Genomic DNA, 23,595 nt, shown 5'->3' on the forward strand with positions numbered 1-23,595 from the left:
TACAGCCAACAGTCTCCCTCATTATACAGCCCTGATTCATTCCCTAGGCACTGTCCATCCTGTGCACTGAGGGCTTGACCTGGCTCCCATTGAAGTTGATGGCAAAATTCCCTTGTCTTCTGTAGTGCAGGGTCAGAGCCTGAATAAAGCAAGGTACTGTGGGGAGTAAATAGTTTGCAATCATGTAATTAAAGACTGTGCCCTAACAAGATTGAAAAGGGAGTGAGCCATGATGCTGTATCGCTTGTAAATGACTGCTATTTAGGTTAGTCCAATCTAGATAAGACTAAGGAACTTCAGAAGGACCTAAGAAGTTAGGTGAGTGAACAGCAAAATAGTAGACAGAATGCAATATTGACACATGCTAGGTAATGCATATCTGAATTACTGATCTACGCTTCTGGGTTCTTAATTAACTGTAGGCACTCAGGCAAACTCCCTGGGCATCACTGTGGCCATGTTAAGGAAAACTTCGGGTAACTTCACAGTGGTAGTTAAAAAAGCAAACTAGATGTTATGCTTTAAAGAAAGGAATAGATAACACTGACAGTACAATGCCATTATATATAAATCAGGGGTGTCCCTTCACCTGGAACGCTGCATGCAGTTCTCCACACCCTCGCTCCAGAGAATTAGAAGGGGCGTAAGGTGGTGAAAATGATTAGATGCATGCAGACTTCTACATGAGTAGAGACTGGGAAGGACTGCTTACTTTAGAGGAAATGAATAAGCAAATACATAACCTGGGTAGTCTCTGACCTTTCTTACAATACAAGAACGAGGGAGCGTCACAGGAAACTTAAAGGGAGCACATTTTAAACTGGTAAAATATATTTATTTGGGAGTTAACTTACTCATTGCCAAAGCCAAGTGATTTGCAGTATTAAGGGCTAGACCTGGACCAGGCCTCAGAGATTGGGAATATTTGGGTGGGTGGGTGTGTCCCCAGAATATCCAGTAGCTCAACGGTTAGAGCACTCAGTTGGGTAGTGGGACCCAGATTCAAATCCCTGCTCTGGCTGACTTGGACCCAGGTCTCCTATCTCCCAGGTGAGCACCCTGATTGCCAGGCTATTGGATATTTTGGGGTGGTGCTCTGTTTCTCTGGTTGAAGCTGTTCGACTCTATAAATATTCATTGCGCAAGAGCAAGAAAGAGTTTGAATCTGTAGCCCGCTGGTCAGGGCACTCACCTGGGACGCGGTACAGTCAAGTTCCAGTCCTGCTCCAAATCAGCCAGAGCAGGGATTTGAATATGGGTTTCCCACATCCCAGCTGAGTGCCCTAGCACTGGGGCTATTGGTTGTAAAGGGGTGGGGTTCCCCTTTCTGGTTTGTGAGAAATGGCTGATCTGGCTGAGATTTCTTACTGCAGGAGAGGGTTCATGGCTAAGAATCCTGGACAGAGATAGGGGTCTCCCTCCAGCCTGTCAGGCAGGCACTTAAGCACCTGGGATTGAAGTCCCAACGCTTTTCTCTGCATGTCACTCCTGGCTGGCTTAGACAGATTCCCACTCAGTGTGCTGGCTCCTGAAAGGTGCCCAAGGATACATCCACACTGAGCACGCCTTACAGTGGCATGTAGAGTACATAGGTGGCACACCAAGTACCATTGGTGTATATAGCAATGTAGATGGTGAGGCACTGCTTAGGCGAGGAGATTAAAGACACATCTGAACCCTTAGGGTACATACCCTACACTGCTCTGCACGTGCCCAAGCAGTGCTTCCCCTGCCTACACTGCTATTTTTATAAGTATAGTGTCCCACTGCCAGAGCCTTTCCCCACCATAGGGAAAGACTCTGGCAGTGGGGAAAGGCTCCAGCAGCTCCCTGCTGCTTCCCTCCTGTGAGAGCCTTTCACTGCTGCTTGTAGCTACACACCACAGTGTGGATGCAGCCCACTTTTCACTGCAGCAGGTAGCTATGCATACTCTACATGCTGCCACCACTGGTGGCAGCATAGAAATAAACAAACTCTCCCTGTGCTTTGTGTGAGGAATTTGGGCGCCTAACTCAGGGCTGACAATACCAGTATGTGGCAGGGTGCATAGGAGTTGGCACTTGGCATTGTCCCTTTATGGATCTAGCCCCTTGTCAAGGTTTCTTCCCCACTCTGAACTCAGGGTACAGATGTGGGGACCTGCATGAAAGACCCCCTAAGCTTATTCTTACCAGCTTAGGTTAAAAACTTCCTCAAGGTACAAACTTTGCCTTGTCCTTGAACCCTATGCTGCCACCACCAAGCGTGTTAAACAAAGATCAGGGAAAGAGCCCACTTGGAGACGTCTTCCCCCCAAGCCCTACACTCCCTTTCCTGGGGAAGGCCTTGATAAAAATCCTCACCAATTTGTACAGGTGAACACAGACCCAAACCCTTGGATCTTAAGAACAATGAAAAAGCAATCAGGTTCTTAAAAGAAGACTTTTAATTAACGAAAAAGTAAAAGAATCACCTCTGTAAAAATCCGGATGGTAAATACCTTACAGGGTAATCAGATTCAAAATCCATCTAGGCAAACTTTAAGTTACAAAAAGACAAAAAAACAGGAATATACATTCCATTCAGCACAGCTATTTTACCAGCCATTAAACAAAAGAAATCTAACGCATTTCTAGCTAGATTACTTACTAACTTTTTATGGGAGTTCTGAGCTGCATTCCTGATCTGTTCCCGGCAAAAGCATCACACAGACAGACAGACCCTTTCTTCTCCCTCTCCTCCCCCCCCAGCTTTGAAAGTATCTTGTCTCCTCATTGGTCATTCTGGTCAGGTGCCAGCGAGGTTATCTTAGCTTCTTAACCCTTTACAGGTGAAAGGGTTTTGCCTCTGGCCAGGAGGGATTTTATAGTTCTGTATACAGAAAGGTTGTTACCCTTCCCTTTATATTTATGCCACCTCTCTTAGCCTTGTCTTGGATAACTTTCTTGCATCCGATGAAGTGAGCTGTAGCTCACGAAAGCTTATGCTCAAATAAATTTGTTAGTCTCTAAGGTGCCACAAGTACTCCTTTTCTTTTTGTGAATACAGACTAACACAGCTGCTACTCTGAAACCTTTCTTTTCCATTGTAGACCAGCTCAGAGAGATGCTACTATCACCCAGCATATGGAATGAATTTCTAAGTTCTCTGCTTTTCTGACCAGGAATTGCTCCTGGACCTACATGTCTTGCATCAGCATATACTATAAAGTGAAGGTGAAAGATCTGGCTGTAATACAACAGGCTGAGAACACGGGCATCCATTTAGTTCCTGAAAAGCATGCTCCGCTTCCTTATTTTATAGAGGTTCCTTCTTGGATGGTTTGGCTTTTGTAAGCTCCTTAAAGAGTTTGCTTTGTCAGTAAATGTTTGCTAAGAAACCAACTCAAGGAAGGACTTAACGTCCTTGTTATTATGGGATGTGGGGATTTCGGTGTGCTGATGTTGTCTGGACAATGTCCCAATCTCGGAAAGGTAGCGGGACCATTAGTCGCTCCGAAAGCATAAATAACTCTTCATGAGATGGTCTCTAGATAGTAGCTTTTTAGGGCAGAGACCTCTCTTTTTGTTCTGGGTTTGTGTAGCACCCAGCACAAGGAGGCCCCGGTCCATGACTGTGCTACATTTTCAGGCCTCTTCCGAAGAGACCTGCCAATATCAACTAGCTATATCGTGAGTGGTCAAGTGCTGTGCACCTGTGAGCTGGTCCAGAATCAGTGTGTGGGAAGAGACTGAAACTGACCCCCTTTATAAAGCTCTTTGAGATCTAGTGATGAAAAGCTTTATATAAGAACTAGGTATTATTAATTGGTTGTGCCTCTCTCTTCTAGCATTGTTCAACCTGTGTGTGTGAATTTTAGTCTTCCTTTCGAACAGTAATAAAGTGATGGCCACAGACTCTGAATGAATCCCACTAACATGTCCTGCACTTGGGCTTCTCCCATCTGATGGAGGTATGCAGAATGGTCTCTGAAACATGCAGCTCCTGTATCAGTACAGTGTTCTGTCAAGAGTCCGTTCCAGCCTTTGCAGTAACCTTAACTTTGAATTGTCAGATGCAAACCAAACACTACAAGCTCTTTGCAGAAATTATTTTCAGTTCAGAAAATGTCTCCTACTATTCATTGAGCCCTAATTCTGACACTCCCTTTGTGACCTTGGCCAAGTCACTTAACCCATCGGTGCCTTCATATTCCAGTCCATAAAATGGTGAGTGATACTACTAAAAAAATCTTGTAAAGCTCTCTGTATTCTACTGATAAAGTAGTGCCCTATACTAATTACCACTGTGCATGAAGCAGTAAGCACATTTGTGACATAAATGCTGATGCATGATATTTGGTAGGAAATGGGATACTTCATTACAGGAAATACTTGAAAGCAGACTAAGATCACAACATGTATGTGATAGCTTCATTGTTTTTTTCGTCTTAAACTCAAAATGCAAACAAAATCAACTCAAACTCAAACTCCCTCAGAGTTCCACCACAACTTCAACACCGACCTGTCCATTAAACTCTGGAATGCTCCCACACTAGCATCAACTTCCTGGACACCATGATCAGCTTCAACAATGGAATCCTACAGCCAACCATATACAAGAAATGCCTGGATCACCACACCTACCTTCATAGATCCAGTAACTACCACAAACACACCAAGAAATCAGTTATCTACCGCCAGACACTCAGATACTGCAGAATGTGCTCTGAGGAGAAAGTCTGGGATATACACTTTAGCACACTTAAAACCACATTCACCAAACAACGAACGGGCCTCATGGAACGGGCCGCCTAAATAGCCTGAGAGAACCTGCTTCAATACAGAAATAAAACCCCTCTGACCTCACACCCCTACCACCCCACACTGGAACCCCTGTGGGGTATCATCAAACAATACTGCCATACTCAATGGGGTCCCCATCCTGAAAGAAATCTTTCCTGAGCCCTCACTTCTGGCCTTCAAACCACCCCACAGCCTCTCCAAGTGGCAAGTTCATCATCAGAAGCAAGCTCCCCACAGACCAGGACACACCCACTCAAAGCGGCACCAGAACAACAGATGGAAAACCTTCAGACAGCTCTCCAGTGCTACAGTGATCAACACCCCCCACAATTCACCTTTCAAGAGTCTCATGGATCTTGCATATGCATATCACAGCATGTGGCAGTGCACCTCATCCAGTGCACTAAATGCTCCAATAACCACTATGTGGGTGAAACCAGACAGTTATTACACTCTCAGATTAACTCGCACAGGAAAATAAGAAACAAATATCCTATTGCTTGTCGATGAACACTTTTCACAAAGCAATCACTCTGTATCTGACCTATCAGTCCTCATCCTCAAAGGAAACCCATACAACACTTCAAAAGATGAGCCTGGGAGTTTAAATTCATAACTCTGCTAGACACTAAAAATCATGGACTTAATAGACACTAGATTTATGGCTTATTACAACAATCTGTAGCCCACTAACCCCCTCCTTTTGTGCTATGACTGCAGAGGTGTCGATGGACAACTCCTACCTTGTATGATCCTTTAGAACAGTGGTTTTCAGACTTTTTCTGGCGACCCAGTTGAAGAAAATTGTTGATGCCTGTGACTCAACGGAGCTTGGGATGAGGGGTTTGGGGTGTGGGAGGGGCTCAGGGCTGGAGCAGAGGGTTGGGGTTCAGGGGTGAGGGCTGCAGGGTGGGGCTGGGAATCGGGGTTCAGGGTGTGGGAGGGGGCTTTGGGCTGGGGTTGGGGTCAGGGCTCCTGGGTGGGGGTGCAGGCTCTGGGGTGGGGTCGGGGATGCAGGTTTTGGGGTGCAGGAAGGGGCTCTGGGTTTGGGGGGGCTCAGGGCTGGGGCAGGGGGCTGGGGTGCAGGCTTTCCTTGGGCAGCTTCTGGTCAGCGGGGCTGCTAAGGCAGGCTTCCTGCCTGTCCTGGCACCACAGACTGTGCTGTGCCCTGGAAGTGGTCAGTAGCCAGTCCGGCTCCTAGGCAGAGGCATGCAGGCACTGTCCCCTCCCCCAGCTCCCATTGGCTGGGAATCGGCCACTGGGAGTGTGGAGCTGGTGCTTGGGGCAGGAGCAGTGTGCAGAGCTCCGTGGTCCCCCTGCCTTGGAGCTGAACCTGCTGTGGGCCGCTTTCGGGTACAGCACAGTGTCACAACAGGTAGGGACTAACCTGCCTTAGCCGGGCAGCACTGCCAACGGGACCTTTAACAGCCTGGTCGGCAGTGCTGACCAGAGCTGCCGAGACCCAGTGTGTTACATTCTGCAACCCAGTACTGGGTCGTGACCTGCAGTTTGAAAACCACTGCCCCTTAGAATATGTGCTAACTACTTATGCTAAACAATCTGTTCCACCTTGTATTTAGCTGTGACCTGTGTGGTACCTTTCCCAGAGCTGAAGAAGAGCTCTGTGTGGCTTGAAAGCTTCTCTCTCTCTCAACAGAAGTTGGTCCAGCAAAAGATATTACCTCACCCACCTTGTGTCTCTTAAAAAAAAAAAAAAAAAATTCAGGGTAGTTACTGGACAGTAGAGAGATTGGAAAATGTTCAATCTGGCTCATGGCTCTAGAGGTCCCTTCCACCTCTACATTTCTTTGATCCTATGTTTCTGTTTCCAGTAGAGTTAACCTTGCAGGCAGAAAAGTTCAAATGAAATCTTAAACCAAACCGTTCGCATGTGCCAAGCGGTATCGTGTGTCAGAGTGCAGTAAAACAGATCCGACTATGTCTAGCACTAAAGTAATCATCCAGGAGATCCCACCTTCTGTCACCAGAGAGAATGAAATCCTAGCTTCACTTTGTGTGGGCCCGACTCAGATCTTTTGACCTGTGGGACAGTGGCGCGCAGGTGTGTGCGCGCACCCCCTCATCCCCCCTCTGAGGTTGCTTAAATGAGCTGCTGTGCGGGAACTGAGGATTGAAATTTGTTAGTGACTTGCTGTGTCCACTGCAGCACATGCAGCTCACTAACCAGCTATAGTGTAAAAAGAACAGGAGTACTTGTGTCACCTTAGAGACTAACAAGTTCATCTGCATATGTATGTGTGGAGCCATGCTATCCAGGTAGCCCCTCACCAACTTCTTTCCATTCCAGTATGTAGGCTTGACCAGGAAGAACACTGACATTTAACTAAACAATTAAATGGCAGGGACTACATGAAGGCAGATATTTTTGGGAGGGAGGGGGAATTCTTTTCCATCAGAGGACTTACAATTAATTGCACCAGGTACTTCTATCTTTAAAAAAATCTTACGCAAAAAATGTGATTGGGGAGTGGCACCAACACACGCACAGGTTGTCCAGTGTTGTCTTTTTTTATAAAAATTGAGTGCTGTCAATTGCTCAGCCTCCTTGGCTTGCAGGAGAACTGAAATTTGGCAGGTATTACAGTTGTACATAACAGAAGGCTTCCCTCTTTTACTGCCCCCCCACCCTTAAAGGCAAGAAATCCCCGCCTTATATAGGGCAGATGGTGCTTAGGGGATGAATCCGGTGTATTTAGTGAAGGAGGCTGTTATCTATAGAGGAAGCTGTTATGTGTAGGACCCTTTCTTGATTTGTTGCAGAAGTTGGAAAGTATGTAGTTCACAAGACAGATTGCAGGAAGAGAATGGATAGTCTTGTAGCTATGACAGATGACTGCTACAGAGAAACTGAATTCCATTTCAGCCTCTGCTACGGAATTTGAATGTGATGCTGGTTAAGCCAGTTAGTGAACAACCGTGAAAATATTGGTATAGCTGTGGTTGCCTCACTTCTTGGGTGTCCAACGCAATAAACCTAGGGCCTGATTTTCAGAGGTCGAACGCTCCACTGCAACTGAAATCCATGGGAGCTGTAGATGCTCTCACCCTGGGCAGTCAGGCAGCAGGGTCTGCAGGAATGAGCAGGAGCTGGTGTAAGTTGTCATACCCTCATGTAAATCAGTGGATCTGTGATAGCTTGGATCAGCTGAGGAGCTGCCCCAGGGAACTCAGGAGACCCTGAGTTTGAATCTTTCCTCTGCCAATGGCCTGTTCTGTGGCCTTGAGCAAGTGACTTGGAGATCATCCTTACCCACCTCCTGCCACAGTGTTGTGGATTAATTAATGTCCTCAGAGGGCTTTGTAAAATCATATAGTACTCTGGAAAAATAGGGTCCTGGGAGTCTCAGGTTAAGTGCTGTAATTTTGGCACCCAGTTTAGGCCTTGTCTAAACGTAAGCTATACCAATTGAACTAAATCTGTTTAGAAACTGATGATGTTCCCCTTGTTTGGAAATGCTTAAATTGGTTTAACTTAGTTAAATTGGTGCATCTGTGTGGAGAAAAGGCCTTAGGGGAGTTTTTCAAATTTTGGCCTGAATCTGCCTGTGCCAGTATCCTGTCCGTAAGACCCAGATCCCCACTCCTCATAGGGGTTTTGAGAAGTTACATCTGTTGTTTGAGTTGCTCAGATCCTTCAGTTATGAGCAACAACACAGAAAAGCCCAAGACCCAATGGATGACACTCCCATATTCTGTGCAGGGTTCATAGAGAGTTCAGTAAACAAAGCAGTAGCCACACATTACATGTCAAAGATCAAAACAAATAACTTGAGCAGCTTCGTTTCCTTAGCCCTGTCCATGCTGTGCACTGAGTGAGGCAGGGGTTCTGTAGAAAATGTGTAATTAGGCTATACCGTAATGCGTACACACAAGGAAACTGAGCTGTGGTTGTTCACATACCACAAATTAAGGGAGCCTTAATTGTGGCACTTCCTAATTTCTGAGTGATTTACTTTACAATCTGAAAAAACAATTTTTAATGTTGCTTTCTTGTATGTGATAAAAAGCCACTGTTGTGAACTTCCCACTTTCTCCAATAATATCTTCCAGTCTCTTTCCCAACTACCCAGGAAAAAAAGCCAGACTGGAAGGTCAAAGGGCCATAGAATCCCAGTTCAAAGTGACTAAATGCTTTAAAATCCCTGTCACGGAGCACTCTGTTCTTAGTTCTGCATCTTTGCCTAGCAACACACATTTCAGAGAAACAGCCCAGAGCACGGGTGTGCTGCTTGAGGACACTCCACATCTGTGCAGCTGCTGCTGTCTGCAGTCCTGCCCTAGACAACTGCTCTGGGGAAAGCCATCGAGAATGCGGAGCCTGAAGCACATCTCCTCTGTATGATCAATGCGGGAGGAGGAGACAGGGAAGAGAAGTAGTAGGATGTGAGTTCCCTGTTTGGGTATTTGGAAGGGTCTGTGTGGTTGGGAGATGAATGTGCTCTCCTCTAACATAGGCTGGCCAGTTACTGTCCCCACATGGTGCCCTGGGAGAGAATGTGTGGCTTGCAGAGTATGTGTTGTGAGGCATCTGAGCAGCAAGTCCCAAGGTATGTGAACAAACCCGCTCATCCTATAGAGGAATTGGCGAGCAAAGCAAGCTGTGGCACTGGAGACAGACAGGCCTACACAGATGTGACTGAAGGTTCTGAATGGGGCTAGTAACAAAGCTGAGAGACATGGTTTCCAAAACTATGATTTTCACACTGTGTCCTTCTAACTTCGGGGTTCTGGTGGACCTGACAGAGACAACGTTCCTGAGCAGGACCTTTCCTGGAGAGCAAGCCTTAGATCATTCCTCAGGTACCCTAATCCCAAGGAGAAACATTCCTCAGGTACCCTAATCCCAAGTGATGGTCAGTAACACCTCAGACTCCACCCAGTGCCATTCCCAGAGCATCAATGTTACCTGCTGCGCTTAATGAGAGAGGTGCTGCCTTCTGGATTTGCCTCTGCTTCGAGGTAGACTGAAGCTGTAGCCCCCTGTAAAGTGCATTGGTTGTGTTAACCAGCACTGGGCTTCTCCCTGGCTCCGAGGTACATGCTGTCACACCCTGTCTCTGGCATAGAGGTTTGTTCCTTTAACAGAAGTTTTCAAACAGAAAACAGTCTTACCTGTGTCCTTCGCCCCAGGACCACACCTCCAAGGGGTCTCTGGCATACCAGCTGCTGGCAGCCTCCATCCTAGAATCATAGACTTTAAGGTCAGAAGGGACCATTATGATTGTCTAGTCTGACCTCCTGCACAACACAGGCCACAGAATCTCACCCATCTACTCCTGTAACAAACCCCTAACCTACGTCTGAGCTATTGAAGTCCTCAAATCATAGTTCAAAGACTTCAAGGTGCAGAAAATCCTCTAGTAAGTGACCCGTGCCTCACGCTGCAGAGGAAGGCGAAACCCGCCCAGGACCTCTGCCAATCTTCCCTGGAGGAAAATTCCTTCCCGACCCCAAATATGGCAATCAGCTAAAAACTGAGCATGTGGGCAAGCAGGGATTTCCTCACCCCCAGTTTTGTGAACTAGTTACATGCAGTGTTGCCAATTTAGTGATTGTTTGGAAATTTGAATTGAAACATTAATACACACTTTAAAAGCATATACAGTGTAGGATAAAATACGTGGATCTGAAAAAGTATAATAGATTTGAAAAGTATGAACATCAGCTAGCTTCCTTGTACAGCTGTTTATGACCATGTCAGTGCATTCATCTCAGTGATGTTGGCCAACCTAATAATTTCAAATTCTGATTTGCAAGCAAAGTCTAAATGAGCTCTCCCTGACAGCTAGTGATAGGCTGGGGGGAAAGGCTTCAAGACCAGATTGTATTTACATTCACACCTAATCTACCTAGGTATCCAGCAAACAGAGCTGTGTTGCCCAAGTGATAGATTTTGGCTGGGGTTGGGTTACAAATCACTTGAATGGGTGTGTGTGTGTGTGTGTGTGTAATGAAATGTTGTTGTTCTTATTGTACGAGTAAAGGGCAGTAGAACTGTACTTAGCCTGTGCTGATTGAGGGCATCGAGGGGGGGGGGGGCAGGTGTTTTGCTTGATGGTCTGCCTGAGTCACAAGTACTATTAAACCTGCCCCTCTCCACTGTTTAAAGACAGAGCTGATTAGGCTCCATAGATAGTCTTTGTTTTGTTAAGTGATCACTACAGCTGAAATCACTGATGATCAGGTCTAAGTGCTTAGACCTGCTGTGGATCAGTGTTTCTGTGGAAGAGATGGCCCTAGCAGCGAGGTTCCTCCACTGAGAGCTCAGCTAAAATCACTGAGAGCTGGTGGAACCTCAAGAGACCAACTCTCAGAGGTCACAGTGGCAGGTGGCAGCAGAAGGTGATGGCACAGGGACATTGGCAACAGAGCGATAAAGTGAACGGTGGCACAACGAACAACAGTGGCCAGAGCAAACAGTGAACAGCTGGAGGAACGAGCAAGGTGCCTTCTTGCCCCCTACCTGGGAGATGAACTTATGTGAAAGCACCTCTGAACTCTGAATCTCCACTGATCAAGGACAACACCGGTGAGTGTTAATGAGGCTGTTAAGAATGTTGGAGAGACAACACAGTTCATGCGAACAAACATGGCCGTGGCATCATACTTTCTATTTAAGCAAGAGATACCACACACTACAAACTGGAGGCCAATGTTAAGTGCATTGTCACTTGTTCATCCTGAAGTTGAACACTGGTTCCGAACAAGACCAGCAAATGCTCACTATCTTTCTGCAAGAAACTCAACTGACTGGTAGACGCATGTAGTGCAACAGTGAAAGACTCAACAGTTGAAAAAGTGAAGAACTCTCCCACCCCATTCAAAAAATGTGCATATATGGCTGATGAATACACCAATGCAAATGGTCATCAAGTATTAGGTCATTGTGTACGTTATCTTGATGTCAGTGGTAGGCCAGTGGATGCATTTCTAGATGTTCAAGTTATAGAAGACAGAATGGCTGCATCTGTGACAACCCACATCTTAGAAGAGTTAAATGCATGTCAATGGGACCCCAAAAAGATGGCTGCTTGTGAATTGATGGAGCTGGAAACTTCTCTGGAAGACATGGTGGAGCACAAGCTTTGCTCAGCGAAAAGTGTAACCCTAATCTCTCCTACACACACTGCAGAGGCCATCTACTCCAACTAGAGCTAGTACGAGCTGCAGACTCTTCAAAAGACATTAAAAAAGCTATAAATTTAATGTCTTCATTATATTCTTTTTTCAGCAAGAGTCCAAAAAGACTGAATATCTTGGAAAATATAGAAGATACACTGGGACTGAAGTTCAAATTAGTCCAACCTGGGAAAATCCTCTGGCTTTCTCATGAGTGATCCTTGGGTGTTTTCTTAAAATTACTCCAGCCATTATTACTGGCTTTGGAAAGTATCTACCAAGATGGGATGGATCTAAGTAGTGAGGCTGGTGGATTACTTTTGCTACTACGTTCAGAGAAAACTATTGCCATTCTCTCTCGTAAGTCTACTGTTGAAACCACTTAGGTCATTAAACAATGCCATCCAGGCATCTGCTACAACAGTAGTAGATCTTTGTCCAGCAATAGAAGCTACATTTGGATCGATCAGAGAGCTATCTATTGAAAAAGTATTGGAAGAAGCAAAGACTTCAGTCCAGAAGTTGACTAATGAAGGCGATTCATAGATATTAAGGTCAGAAGGGACCATTATGATCATCTAGTCTGACCTCCTGCACAATGCAGGCCACAGAATCTCACCCTTAAGTGAAGAGGACAAGAAGTGTTTAAGACAACTGAAAAAGTACACAGACTTGATTCTTAAAAAACCTACAACAGAGACTTCTAGATTCTACTCAACCTCTATGTAGCTTTTACAGATCCCTGTCCTATAAAACACCGACTACCAGCAATGGGGCGGCCATGTGCTCAGGACAGAATAGAGAATTTGAACACAGAGTGGAATATCATATGACTAAAGAATGAAGATTTGACTTCAATTTCTTTTTTATCATCACTAGTGGCTCGACATGATCTTTATGCTATGTTTCCTGGGCTGAAAGAAGTAGGAATTCATCTCTTGCTACTCCCAGTCACAACAGCTACAGTTGAGCGTTCTCTTTCATCATTGAGTAGAATTTTGTGTTCTGAAAGAAGTCGCCTTCTGCCTGATCATGTGAATGAACTAATGAGCATATCAATTGAAGGAATGGAAGTACTGGACACACTAGAAGCCACCAAAGATGAATGCATTGCATTCAAGAAGTTCATTAACAGAGTTGTGCAAAATTATAACAAGAAACCAAGAAGGATGTAGATGTAGTGCTTCATAGAAGGCTTGAGTAGCCAACTTTAATTTGTGTGATGATTTTAAAATCTAATAAAATGGTCATGAAACATTTTTCAGTTTTTTACTATGGTGCTATACAGCCCACCTTCACCCTCCACGGTTTCCCCCTCATTGGTCCTGACATCCCCCCTCCCCCCGTAAATTTGACCCACCCCCCATTTCAATTCCTGAGGAAAACACTGTGGGCAAGACTCACCAGCCAGACACCCAGGAAAGAATTCTCTGTAGATCCCATCCCATCACAGGCCATTGGGCATATTTACCGCTAATAGTCAAAGATCAATTAGGATAGCCTAACTTTGGCAACTATCATACCATCCCCTCCATAAACTTATCAAGCTTAGCATTGAAGCCAGATATGTCTTTTGCCCCCACTGCTCCCCTTGAAAGGCTGTTACAGAACTTCGCTCCCTTGATGGTTAGAAACCTTTGTCTAATTTTAAGTCTAAACTTCCCGATGGCCAGTTTATATCCATTTGTTCTTGTGTCTACATTGGTACTGAGCTTAAATAATTCCTCTCCCTCCCTGGTATTTATCCCTCTGATATATTTGAGAGCAATCGTATCTCCCCCTCAGCCTTCTTTTGGTTAGGCTAAACAAGCCAAGCTCTTTGAGTCTCCTTTCATAAGACCGGTTTTCCATTCCTCGGATCATCCTAGTAGCCCTTCTCTGTACCTGTTCCAGTTTGAATTCATCCTTCTCCACTCCCTTCCTGGAGCAGCAGCCACAGGGACCCACCACAGCTAGCTTCCCTCCCCAGGGCTCAGCCTGTCTCAGGCCTGCTACTAGCCCTCTTTAAGTAGCTGCACTGGGCTCACCTGCTCTGGTCCAGGGGAGCTGTGCTTCATCTGGCCACACGGACCAGCTACCCTGTGCCCGTCTCTGGAGGGGTCAAGGGCCTGAGCATATGTAGAAAGGTCTGAGTTGATGGATGTTGCTCCCTCTGGCATGTACGTGAGCTGACGCACGTCGGAGCATGGTCTGGAAATCTGTCGTGTTCTGCCCTGTGGGGATAGGGTGGCCAGGTGTCTGGTTTTCATCCAGAAAGTCTGGTTGAAAAGGGGACCTGACAGTGTCTGGTCAGATCTACTGACTGGACACCCAAAGTCCAGTTACTGCGGACAGGGGAGGCAGGGAGGCACCGGGTCATCACCCGTGCCAGCCCCTACTCAGCTGGGCCACCTCCTATCTGCATCTGGTGGCTGCAGCTCCCAGTCCCTGCTCCACAGGCAAGTCCCTTCTGACCCGGGGTGGGAGAGGCAGGGGGCAGAGTAGAGGAAAAGCAGTGAGGAACCGGAGGAGGGAGTAGAGGAGCGAACAGGGGTGGGGCCTTGGGGGAAGGGGTGGGGCAGGGCCTTAGGGGAAGGGGCGGCAGGGGGAGGTTCCAGGACTCTTGCTAGGGTGTCCAGTTTTAAAATATTACAAAATTGGCAATCCTATGTGTGAAGCTGTCATGCTAATCCATGAGATTAGTGCCAATGACATCAGCAAAACCAGGGAACTGGATTCTACACAGAGTGCTGTAAAATGCTCAAAGCGAACAACAGAAAACATTTCCCCCCACCTGCTTTCATTGCTGATGAATTTCCAGTCACAAACTTATTTTCAAGTTGAGTGACCTTTTAACCCTAGGTAGTGAGAGTGTCCTGTGCAAGGGAATGTCACCTCTTGGTTTGCCATATTGTAAAAAGTCTCTGTGCAGCCATTTGCAAAAGCAAGTGACCTATAAGTTTAAGGGGTTTGTTCCCATTTTTTCTCATGTTGATTAGGGGCTCTACCTCCGCACATGGAAACACTGGCAGGCTTGCCAGGTGCAGTTTTCAGAGGCTGTCTTGTGTTACTTTGCTATCACTAGACTGAGTGCCTCTTTCTGTGCAATGAGGGGTGTAAGGTCTCGGATGTAATTTCAGAAGCTCAGTGGGAGGCTTGACGGTTTTGAACCTTATTTTTGTTCCCAATTGTACTGTTCCCTCATCATAGCATCTTCCTAAAATGAAGGGGAAGCTTCTTTTGGTGGTTGTGTCCTGATCCAAAGTATGCAAGATTGAGTTGACTCGATCAGTTAACAAGTACCTACACTGAGAGAAGATTCCTGATAATAGAGGGCTCCTTAGTCTGGCAGACAAAGGCAGAATAGGATCCAGTGGCTGGAAGATGAAGCTAGATGGATTCAGACTGGAAATAAAGCAGATATTGCAGCAATTTACTTCGGGCTTTGGCAAATTCTCTGTCCCTATCTCAGGATTAGGGATCTGTCTGAAAGATGTACTCTAGCTCAGTGGCTCTCAACCTTTCCGGACTACGGACCCCTTTCAGGAGTGTGGCTTGTCTTGCATAACCCCAAGTTTCACCTCACTTAAAAACTACTTGCTTACAAAATCAGTGTGGCTGTGACATTTAGACATTAAAATACATCACTGAAAAATTGCTTCCTTTCTCATTTTTACGATATAATTATAAAATAGATTACAATGTAAATATTGTACTTTCATTTCAGTATATAGAGCAATATAAACAAGTCATATGAAATTTTAGTTTGTACGGACTTCGCTGGTGCTTTTTATGCAGCCTGTTGTAAAACTAGGCAAATATTTAAATGAGCTGATGTATGCCCCAGAAGACCTCAGCATACCCCAGGGCTACATGTACTCTTGCTTGAGAACCACTGCTCTAGCTCAGCCAGAAGTCATTAGGCTCAATGCAAGACTCACTGGGCGAGGTTCTCTTATGCGGGAGGTCAGACTGTATGATGATGGTCCTTCTGCCTTTAAAAAACAAAAAACAAAAAAACCCAATCTCTGGATTAGTGCCTTCTTGCTCATTTACATGTCTCCATCCATTTGTGTAGCCATTTGCAACATGACTACAGCAGCTGACCACTCCTGTACTATGTTCTGCTGAATCTCCTTTGGAAACAAGAAAAGTAAAGCAAACTTAGTTAGCCTCTCATTGCTCCCAACATGTAAACTAATTTGTCTCCTAATTCCCTAAATTCCTCCTGGATAATAGCTGGCAAAAGAATCCTTTGTCTCTGATACCCTTCAAGTAGAACAAAGCTTCTGCTCCTCTTGGTTTGTTTCTATATGGATGATGATGTCATTACATAAAATGGCTCTATATGGGCAGCCTTCTCCCATCCCAGTCAAAGATGAGAGGGAAATCTATAGCTGGGAGAACCCCAAATCAAGGTGGGTTATACCTGTTTTGTGAGACACCGCCTCCAGAGTCCCCATAGGAGCAGTGTGCCTAGCCACGTGGCCACCAAATCTCTGTCAGCAGCAGTTGGCAGTTCAGGGGTGCATTGCATAACTTGCTTGAGCCCAGCATATCATAAAGGGAATAAACTCCCCTGCTCCCACCACATAACTGTTCTTCAGTTCCTCTGTCAGAGTGGTCACAGAGCCAGCCTCTCCCTTGCTCCATGTTTTACATATAGTTCATGAACAGGTAGACAACGTTGTGATGGGTCCCCCCGGGGTGCCACCTGGAACTGGAGTACCACTGAGCCCACCTGACCCACCAGCCTGGGCTACCTTTACACTGTACTGCTGTGACAGGCCCTCCAGCGCACACACAGGTAGGGATACACCCAGCTACAGCTACATACAGATGCTGAGATCAGCTCTGCATGGGAAAGCTTCTGCTAAGGACCTGCCCAGCTACTCAAGTGCACCCCCCGCCCCCGGAGTGTAAACTCAAAATTATACCATTTTGCCCTGCACAGAGATCTGTACAGCATAAGCTCATGAAATTCGCCCCCTCCCTCAATGTGGAGAGGAAATATACAACAGCTTTCTGCCCCAAGTTATAACTCCTACACACCGGTTCGTGATATACCAAACACAAATTTATTAACTTCAAAAGATGGATTTTAAGTGATTATAAGGGATTGCAATAGCAAATAAACAAAAACACAATCTAAGCTTAATATGCTAAAGAGATTGGATACGAGTAGCAAATTCTCACCCCTAAATGATTATTTAAGCCGGTTACAGAGATTCTTAAGGGGCAAGCTGCACTTTGTTGCAGCTTCAAATCCCAGGTATAAATTCCTTTTACAGACTTGAAATTCCTCTAGCCTGGGTCCAGCACTTCCACCCATTCAGTCCTTGCTCCTCCAGGTGTTTCCAAGAGTCTCCTTTGTCAGGGAGTCAGTGAAGAACCACAATTATGTCACTCCCCTGCCTTAAATAGCTTTTGCATGTGGCGGGAACCGTTTGTCTCCAAGTTTGATTCCAACGCCTTTCAGTGGAAAAACACTGGTATTCCAAGATGGAGTCCAGTACCAGGTGATCTGGTCACATGCTCCTGTAGTGTCATGGCAGCCATGACTCAGAAGCTGTTTACAGCGTCCTCAGGAAGGCCTCCTGGTGGGAGATTAGCCTCTTCTAAGGCCTGTTGTTTTCTCTAATGGCCCTTCTCAGTCAGCCATCTAGACCAGTGATACTCAAAGTGGTGGTCCGTGGACTGGTGCCGGTCTGCGAGCCATCGGCTGCCAGTCTGTGCGCACATTGGAAAAAAAAATTGCTGGTCTCTCACATCTGATAGCTTGAGAAGCACTGGTCTAGACTGAGTGTATTCTGCCTAGTGGGCATTCCCAGGTGTAAACATATTTGTAATACAGATACACAGTCAATATTCCTAACTTCACATACAAAAATGATGTATGCGTACAAATAGGATAATCATATTCAGTAAATCATACCCTTTCCAATGATCTCAATGGCCTATGTATAAAATACATCATAGTTATGCCATAATCATAATCCTAATATCTCCGTGAAGAATATGGGGTGCAGTGTCACAGTTGTGTCTATACTACACTTTAGTTGGACTTGGGCTGCTGCGCTGGATTATTTTTCTTTTTTGTATTGCCTCAGGCTTTTCCCAAAAGGGTTTTGAAAATGGGTTTGCTCAAGCTAGGGACCTTGACTTGAATGCTTATGTTCCCAAGTATGTTCTATCTACCATGTACCTGCAAAAGGGTCCACAGTGTTCAGCCATCCCCCTAATAAAACCATTTTTAAAGGTTTCAGAGTAGCAGCCATGTTAGTCTGTATTCGCAAAAAGAAAAGGAGGACTTGTGGCACCTTAGAGACTAATTTATTTGAGCATAAGCTTTCGTGAGCTACAGCTCACTTCATCGGATGCATTCAGTGAATAAATTTGTTAGTCTCTAAGGTGCCACAAGTACTCCTTTTCATTTTTAAAGGGTGTCTCAAACTGTCCTTCTGGGACTGTAACTTGCCATTGAACAAACCCAAAGCAGCCCTCTTGAGCCTCCCGGATCTTGCAATATCTGCCATTTCTCACTGAAGTTTTCATTTTTAGAGCCATTACTCGGTCAGGAGGGTCTGAGTTGCACGCACTTAGAGCCAACCAATTTATCCTGTGTTCCACACACAGCAGGGTGGCTACGCTTACCCCTTGACTTATGACAAAACTGCATCCGTTTTTTGTCGACCAGGCTGTGATGGAGACTGTCTCTGCTCTAAAGCCACACAGGGGAAGGGAGGCTACATGCTCTGGATGGTAGTGATGGAACAGACTGCATGTGGTCTTTGGAGAGAACTCTGCACGCCATCTCAGTTTAAAGTCTATTTCTGTGGATAAGAGATTGTGCTTAGTTATGCTATGAGCTAGTAGGCGTCCTGTATCTGAATGTCTCTGGGATCACTTGGCTAAAGGGGTAGCGTGTTTTTGCAGCATTCCCCAACCTGCAATCCATAGGACTGCTACCTGGAGTTCCATTCACACCTTTGCAAATCACTGTTCTCTGGATATTTCGGCAACAGCAGATGTTGGTTTTGAGGGGCCAGGGTTTCAGTCACTGTTTAGCACACGGGTTTCCTCTGCTTGCCTGCTAAGGGAAGTCCCAGTGGCCAGGCACCTTTGGCCAAGCTCTGTGGAAGCAATGGAGGGGAAGAAAGGCTCACTTACCAACAGTAGCTCTTGCTCTCCAAATGTGTTGCGGCCTCAGAGCTGCACTGCCACTGCGGCCCCTCCCCCCCCCCCCCCACTCCTTAGGCATCTCTGTCACAAATATGGAGCTGAGGGAAGGTTGGACAGGTCACGCATTTATGCCTTTAGTCTGTGTGGAGTGTTAGGCTCCAGGGAATGGCACATGCCCCATAGCTGCCAAATACTTCTCCAAAATGGTTCTGTGGACAGGTGCGTGACTCCCTGGAGGCAAAGTGTTTGGAGAACAGGCTCTGCTCTTGGTAAGTAACTCACCTGCGCCCATCAGATATAGGTGTTAGCATTGGAGTGTGTTTTATGAAACGGTTAGCCTTGTAACAAGTTACCACAAAGGGAATGGAGACCATGGAAGTTTTTGTGAAACATGCTTACAGTAAGCTCTCGCAGTGCCTTGGTTCAGAGCATTACGAACAGGGAGCTTTTCTGCCTCCTGGAATTCCTTCAACATGCAGATCCCACCTCTGAGCTTGGAAGTGCAGTTTGTGGCAAACATACTTGTTGCCCATCAGTAGGTGGCCAGGCCCCAGGCCTGCTCCTCAGGGCAAGTAATTTGGTTCATGGTCTCAAGTGCCATCTTATCAGGGTACCCTCTAGACTAAGTGTAGTTTCCTGCCTTGCGCATACACCGCTGTAGAGAGTGCTTGGACCACTCAGGTGCTGTTTTTTGGAAATCTAGCCTTTCAGACCCACATAAAATGTTCTTACATTTCTGCTGTTAATGACCATTTCATTTCAGTTTTGGTTACAGTTTACAATGTAGCTCGCTTATCCTGGCAAGCAGGCTAAGGCAGCTGTGGCCTTTTAATAGAGACTCTGACCTGTGCAAGGTGACTTATCATTAATCTGTCAACATAATGGTTTAATTTCTGCTTCTTTTCATGCTTTTTGGTCTAATGGTTTTGTTTGCTGTTTCTGCTTAGCTTATCAGGCAACCGATTATCTCCCTCCAGCTTTAGAAGGTAAACCTCTATTCTATTAAACTTCTCTGACCAAATCCTTTCCTGGACCTGTGACATCGTATGACTAACCTTTAGTGCTTTGGTACTAGCTGAAGAGAGCATGGCACTTATATAATGTGCACGCATGAGATTCTGCATGCTTGAGTCTCTACTACTTGCTTGAAGTGCAAACAGTCAGGCTGGTGTTTATTGCGCACAATTCTGGTAGATGCAAGGACTATCCATCTTCACCACTGAAAGGGTGGGGGTGGGGAAAGGTCTGTTCAGCTATTTCTTACTATTAAAGAGAGACTTTCATACAGGGATACGCTTTAAAAAATAGACATGCCACCTTGTTCAAATAAGAGCTCTCTCTTCCCCACAAGCTGCCCTTGCAACCCAGATTCTCCTTAGCCAGACTGCAGTGAAGCCATATTTGTGCCATAGATCTATTGTCAACGTAGACTGTTGTAAAGTCAAAGGTGTCACTATTGCTTCCCTGCAGAAGTAAGGAGGAGAGGATGAGCTGGTGGGGAAGAGGTCCTTCCAGAGTGATTGCTAGGCTCCAGGATTGCTGCCAAAAGGGGTGAGGAAAGAAAAACCACTCCAAGAGCCACAGGAAAGGGGAAGAGTTTTTTTTTTTTTTCAAGTCCGCTTTGTCCAGAGGTTTCCCTAGTACAGAAGTCCCTCTTTAATGTAAAAAGGCTATTGAATTGCCATCCTTTCATACTTCCTTCTAGAATCTGCTCAATTTATGTGCTTCTGATCTGCTGCTGCAAACAACATGCAGATGTAGGAAGGTTGAAAAGCAAACAGATACTACTTACACTCTGCAAAATTTCAGGAGCACTCAGAAAATGGGTACATCGATATATGAAGCAGCTTGAATCAGACAAGTTTTGCTGTGGCCAAATGATAAGGGATAGTGCAGCACTTTCAGGGATTCAAGGAGTTGCTGGGGAAATGACCTAAAACTGGAAGCCTCTAACAAAAAGTCTCCAACATTTACCCAGTGGCTACTGTGGTTCTTCCTCTGCAGAAGATTAAATGGGTCACCAAAGGCCACACTGCTAGCGACACATCTTGTCTGAGGCCCAGTCTCTGGTGCTTTGCCTTTTATTCAGCAGTCTTTGGAGTTTTACCTCTGGCTCTGGAGTTTGCACAATATGGGCCTAGTTTATCCCTGGCGCCACCCACTGTCATCAGTGGCGTTACACAAGGGTTGAACTCAGCTGTATATTTCAGTGTATGCATCACTAGTTTGTGGAGGATGCTGTATGGTTGGCACTCTGTTTATTTTGCTGCTACATGAAATGCTGCACTGGTGCTTGGAAAGTTCTTTGAATTTAATCTACATGAATTTGGAAAGCATTTTCTGGGACCAGGACTGAGACAACACTCTCATGAATTCATAATAAGGCCACTAAACCCCCACCAGTGACTGTCTTCATGCAGGATTGGCTGCTTTACCCTGTAGCAGTGGGAGTAGCCCCATGAGCTCTTCCTTGTGCTTGTGGAATTCAAAGTCCTGGATTTCCTGCAAACTGCCCTTAGCAGGAAGCAAGAGAATGGAAAGGGACGTAGCAGCGTTGTGATGGATCGCTTGGTAAGCTGGGCACAAGAAAACAGTGTATGTTTTAATATGGCTCAATGTAAATGTATACGTCTAGGAACAAAAAATGTAGGTCATACTTGTAGGGTAGAGGATTCTGTCCTGGGAAGCAGAGACTATCCACCATGAGCCCCAAACTGTTTGCAGAATCAGCTGAACGTGAGCTCCGAGTGTGACACTGTGGCCAAAAGTGCTAATTTAATTTTTCAGTGCATAAACAGGGGAATCTTGAGTAGGAGTAGAGGGTATTTTATCTCTATATCTGGTACTCGTGCAACTGTTGCTGGAATCCTGTGTCCACAGCTGAAGAAGGATGTTGGGGAAAACTGGAGAGGGTTCAGAGAAGAGCTAGGAGTATGGTTAAATTAATTAAAGGATTAGACACTGAGCTCCTTGAGTGTATCACTATAAGGAATAATCTATTTAGTTTAACAGAGAGAAGGTTAAGGGGTGATTTGATTAGCCTGTAAGTACTGTAGTAAACCCAGGACAAACAGCTATGGGGAGGGGAGTAATCAATCCCAGAAGGTTAAAAGGCCCCTCCCTATCCACTGAGGAGAGGTAACCACAGGTTAATAAGGTTCAACTGTAAAGGGGTAGCTAGAGAACCAATTCGGTTCAGCTGACTCCAACTGCTTGAGACCTTTTTAAACCCTCCCCTGTTAGGAAAGGGGGGGTGGGGGTGAGAAAAGCAGGGAAGCTGCCAGTAGGCTGGGTGCAGCCAAACACTGAACCTTTCCAGGAAGGGAGGCTGCATCCTCTCCCTAGAAGGGAAAGGAAAACAGGCACAAGGGACTGACTGAGGAAAGGTATAGCTTGACCTTGTGCCACCTAGAAGGACTGCCTTGCCCAAACCCTGTGTCTCCAAGGCTAAAAAGAACTGAGCCTGCTGAGGTGAACAAGGTACTTTGCCACAGTACCTATATGAGGAACAGATATTTACTAATGGGCTCTTTCAGTCTAGAAGAGAAAGGTATAACATGATCCAATGGCTGGAAGTTGAAGTTAGACAAATTCAGTGTGGAAAGAAGGTATGAATTTTTAACAATTTACTGAGGTTCATGGTGGATTCTCTATTGCTGACCATTTTTAAATCCGATTAGATGTCCTTCTGAGAGATCTGCTCTAGGAATTACTTTGGGGAAGTTCTATGGCCTGAGTGATACAGGAGGTCAGATTAGCTGTTCACCATGGTCCTGTCTGGTCTTGGAATCTATGAATCTCCTGCTAAATCTGTAGGTGATGTAGGTCCCTGCTGCCGTTGGAGCTGCGTAGGCAGCTGTCACAGCTCAGAGCCCTGACAGTGGGCTCGGCTCTGGGTCCAAGCTCTGTGTATCCATTTACTCTTTAAAAATGTAATGATGAGAGAGTATGTGATGAGAGGAACTGAATTTCCAGACCTCAGGGCTGAAGTTCGCTCACTAAACAGGTCAGCAGCAGTACCTGCCTGTGACCTAGGAGGACCCCTCTAAGAGTCAGGGGAGTACAGGCTCCTGGGACCTCCCACTTGCTCCTCCTGCTGATACTGCCCATACTGAGGCCAGCTACCACCAGTCGTGGAGCTGTCAGTAGTTGTTTCTATGAATCTCCACCCCCTACACACACTTCTCCTGCATGTTTATGGAAGCTGAACACTTTGTTTTGTCTTAAGCCTTTCCTTATTGAAGGTGGTACTGCATGAACAGTATTGCCAACTGTATGGTAGTACATGGTGTTTCTTCTAGAGCCCCAGCTCCTGGAGTCTTGTGATTATATGAGAATTTCACATTTAAAAAAGAGTAACTTTCTATCCTTTCTGGTTGTGGGGGAAAAAACTGAAAATATGATCCCTAAAGGCCCTCCAAACCAGAAGGCAAAGACCCCAATTTTTAAAATGCCAGGAAATTTTAAAAAGTACTGAAGCAAATCTCATGGTTTTTTGGGGGCCTGACTAAACTTTTTCAGCTGTGTGAG

At 45.7% G+C, this 23,595-nt stretch overlaps 1 protein-coding gene across 3 annotated transcripts in view; it reads left to right on the forward strand.

The window, feature by feature from the left end:
• Positions 1–23,595, forward strand: part of ALPK3 (alpha kinase 3) — an 86,710-nt gene that overhangs the window by 5,145 nt on the left and 57,970 nt on the right. Inside the window, exon 2 of one of the 3 annotated variants that reach the window (XM_074965961.1) lies at positions 20,013–20,051. The exons of the other annotated variants lie outside the window; for them this stretch is intronic. Coding sequence (XP_074822062.1) covers positions 20,013–20,051 — 39 coding nt within the window. The remainder of the gene's footprint in view (positions 1–20,012; positions 20,052–23,595) is intronic. 3 annotated transcript variants of the gene reach the window in all.

Source organism: Natator depressus, chromosome 10 (genome assembly GCF_965152275.1).
Source record: "Natator depressus isolate rNatDep1 chromosome 10, rNatDep2.hap1, whole genome shotgun sequence".
Classification (NCBI taxonomy): domain Eukaryota; kingdom Metazoa; phylum Chordata; order Testudines; family Cheloniidae; genus Natator; species Natator depressus.